Source organism: Belonocnema kinseyi, chromosome 6 (assembly GCF_010883055.1).
Source record: "Belonocnema kinseyi isolate 2016_QV_RU_SX_M_011 chromosome 6, B_treatae_v1, whole genome shotgun sequence".
Taxonomy (NCBI): Eukaryota; Metazoa; Arthropoda; class Insecta; order Hymenoptera; family Cynipidae; genus Belonocnema; species Belonocnema kinseyi.
In genome coordinates this window covers 8,027,509-8,031,457 of record NC_046662.1, presented here as the reverse complement: position 1 = coordinate 8,031,457, position 3,949 = coordinate 8,027,509, and the positions used below count along the sequence as shown (strand labels likewise).

The window sequence follows — 3,949 nt, the reverse complement described above, 5'->3', positions numbered from 1 at the left end:
GGCATCAGCCGGTAACGTTGTACACGAAAATACGAAACCTGGCGGCCACTAGACGAGGCTCTAGAGGTTACGTATTTTCGTGTACAACGTTACCGGCTGATGTCGTTGGAATTGATTGTTGAAGATTTTTTTTACATCTATTATTATTAAGCTTTGTAATTTAACGTAGTTTTATTTCGGCTCTTGCATTTTTCAAAGTTTGAGACCGATATTTTATGTATAAAAAAAGTTCGAACGTTCAAAAAATGTTGAGGTTCAGAAAAAAGATGAAATAATTTTCAGTGAAGTTCCTACCAAAATGCAGTACCTAAACGTACTTTATTGTACTCTAATACATCTTCCAAAGTTTCAGCTCGATATTTTATTTACAAAAAAAGTTCTTAGGTTCAAAAAAAAATTCATTGAACCGAAAAACTGTGGTCGATAATATAGGTATTTAGCTGTGTCACATGCCCTTAAATACAAAAGAACGAATGTAACACTGGAATTTTCTACTACAAAAAAAACATTTTCAACAAAAACGTGAATTCTCAAGGAAAAATTGAGTAGTTGATATTCAACTAAACTAAAACGAATTTTCAACCAAACAGTTAAATTAAGGAAAAGTATTTCAACAAAACAATTAAATTTTTAAGCAAATAGTTACATTTTCAATAGATTAAGCTTCAACCAAAAGCAGTAAAATTTTTAACAAAATAATTGAATTTTTGAGCATACAATTTAAGGTTTAACAAAAAAGGGTGAATTTTAAATCCCAAAATACAAATTTTCAACAGGCGAATTGAATTTTTAACCAAATACTTGCATTTTCAACCGAAAAAGATGAATTTTCAACAAATTGATAGAATTTTAAACAAAATTGATTAAGCTTCAACCAAAAACAGTAGAATTTATACGAAATAATTGAGTTTTTGAGAATACAGTTTAAGGTTTAACAAAAAAAGGGTGAATTTTAAATCAGAAAATATAAATTTCAAAAAAACAGTTGAACTTTGAACCTAATACTGTAATTTTCTGCAAATTTATTTAGAAAAACCAGTTTGCAATAAAATAGTCTAATTTTACAACAAAATATATTCAGCTTCAACCAAAAACAGAGTTGAATTTTCAACAAAAAGGTGAATTCTCAAAGAAAAATTAAATAGTTGAATTTTTAACCGAAAATTTTAAATAATTAACTTTCAACCAAAAAATATGAATTTTGTACCTAAATATGAATTTTCAATACAAAAGGATGAATTTTCTATAAACAATTTTTTTTTAGAAAATAGTGGAATTTTCAACAAAAAATGATGACTTTTCTACCAAAAAATTCATTTTCTATAAAAAAATACGAATATGCAACAAAATAGTGAAATTTTCAACCAAAAAAGATGAATTCTGAACCAAAAATATAATGGTACACTTTCAAATTAAAAATAATTAACCTTCGACAAAAAATGTGACTTCTCTATCAAAGTACTTTAATTTAAAAAAAAAAAGTTTAACTTGGAACAACATGCTGCAATTTTCTACTACAATAAACAATTTTAAGTCAAATTGTCTAATTTTAAAACAAAAAATATAAAGCTTTAACAAAGTTGAATTTTCAACAAAAAGATCATTTCCCAATGTAAAACAGTTGAATTTTTGACCAAATAGTTGAACTTTTGACCAAATAGTTGAATTTTCAACCTAAAAAGAGGAATGTTTAAGATAATACTTGAATTTTCAAAAAAACAGTTGAATTTTGAAACAAAGACTGCAATTTTCTGATACAAAAAACAATCATCAGCCAAATAGTATAATTTTTTAACAAAACATAATAAGTTTAAACCATAAAGTTGAATTTTTAACACAAAAAGTGTAATTTTCAACAAAACGATGAATTCTCAAAAAAGGTAAATTAACAAAAAAGGAAATTAAATGCATATTTCAACAAAGCAGTTGAGTTTCAATTTTTAACTAAAAAATATGAATTTTAAGTAAAATAATTCAACAAAATAGCTGAATTTTCTGCTAAAATTATGAATCTGCAATCAAAGAAATTGAAGTTTTAACATCGTAGGTCGACTTTTAACCAAAAAAGACAAATTTTCAACCAAAGAGATAAAGTTTCAATTAAAGTGATGAATCTTTAACAAAAAAAAGGAATTTTTAACAAAGTAGTTCTACTTTCAAACCAGAAGTTAAATTTTCTAAAAAAAAGGCGGATTTTTAATAAATAAAACTTTTTCAGTCCAGAAAGAAAAAAATCGCATCTGAACTGTTTAACTTTCAAGCGAAAAGACAAATTTTTTGTAAAGATGGTGCATTTTCAACCAGAAACTATGAATTTATAACAAAAAAAGTTTCTACAAAAAAAATTACTTTTCCACCAATAAACACGAATTTCTGATTAAAAACATCAGTTTTCAAGAAAAAGTGGAAAAGTTACATTTGCAGGTAAAAAAATTAATTTAAAATTTAAAAAAAAACAGACTTCTAAACAAAAAAGTAAGATTTTGAACACACAACAAAATTTATTTTCAACAAAAAATGATTTTTGAATAAAATTGTTCAACCGTTACGTAAATAATTGAAATTTTCTCCCGGGAAAGGAGAATGCTCAACAAATGAATTAAGATAGATATTTCAAACAAAAACTATGACTTTAATAAAATTGTTGAGTTTCCAACCTAATAATAAAATTCTTAACTACAAGCCAAATCGCAAATACAAATACAAATACAAATTTTTTAGAAAAAATTGAAAATCTTATGGTACAGAGGTATTAAAATATTCTCGAAAATATCGCATATGATGTGATGTTAAAAAAATAATAGAAAAGAATTTCCTCATGTATTTGTAGTTCATGATGACACACATGCATTCATGGAAATTTATTGTATAAATAGTTGATTTCGTACTTGACCTTTTCTCAGATTTTCTTTCAAGCCATTTTTGTGATTTCATAATTCTTTTTAACTGACGTTTGCTCATATTACTTTCGGTCGTTGCTGTCACATCTGTCTTTTCCGTTTCGAGAATCATGTTTACGATTTCATTATTATCCTCGTTATTATCATTACTATCGACCATTTTGAAGTACTTTTATAAAATGATTTAAAAATAACGACGTGCTTACTGTTTTTATCTTTTTACTTATTTTTTATTTTTTAAATTACATATTTACGAGTTAAGGCATGTCTGCAGGCATGTTTATGATATTAATATTTAAGGTTATTATGGTAGTCTTGTTGTAGCCAAGGTCGCTAACAATAAGGTCTGGCATTGGGAATGATATTCGACCATTTCGCCATCTGGTGCCAATATCAGAACTAGAAAAAAGTAGGTATTTCACTATGTGACGTCAACTGAAAGACGGCTGCATACCGAGGGTCAATTACCCCAATTGCATGAGGGTACCTTTTCACTGTGGCCTGTTTTGAATTAATGGAGGAATTAATATTTTTCATAGGATTTATTTCTAGCTGATTTGTTAGTTTATGGAAAATTTGATTGGTTAATAACCTAGATGCGAACTGAATGTGTCAAATTAATTCAACGATTAACTCAAACAATGTCTCCGTGAAAAGGTACCCTAAGACGAAACTTTATTTTTGAATTACTTAGGAAACATTTTTTTGCTGCGAATATATTTAGGATATTCTTTCTCATTTTCAAATAAAAATAATGATTCATTTTTTTAGTAATTTGATTTGCCTTGAAGTAATAAACAAATATTATTCAAATATATTTTTGGTGAAAAATAATTTTCTTCCAAGTTATAGAAAACAGTTATTTGTGCCATGCGATTGTTCGAACAACATGGCATACTTATCGTTTCAAAACGATTAAACCATCTCGGTCTACTTTATGCGACAATAAGAGAAGTTTCAGATCAATCGTTGTGAATTCAATTGCTCCTTGTCTAAATCTCACTTGTCCGTTTCAATTTGAACGATTAATCGGGAATTGTGATGCATTA

At 26.9% G+C, this 3,949-nt stretch overlaps 1 protein-coding gene across 1 annotated transcript in view; it reads right to left on the bottom strand.

The window, feature by feature from the left end:
• The window catches only part of LOC117174288 (tRNA methyltransferase 10 homolog A), a 12,474-nt gene extending 9,269 nt beyond the window's left edge, over positions 1–3,205 (bottom strand). Inside the window, exon 1 of the mRNA XM_033363244.1 lies at positions 2,894–3,205. Coding sequence (XP_033219135.1) covers positions 2,894–3,060 — 167 coding nt within the window. The 5' untranslated portion in view covers positions 3,061–3,205. The remainder of the gene's footprint in view (positions 1–2,893) is intronic.
• Between the last annotated feature and the right edge of the window lie 744 nt (positions 3,206–3,949).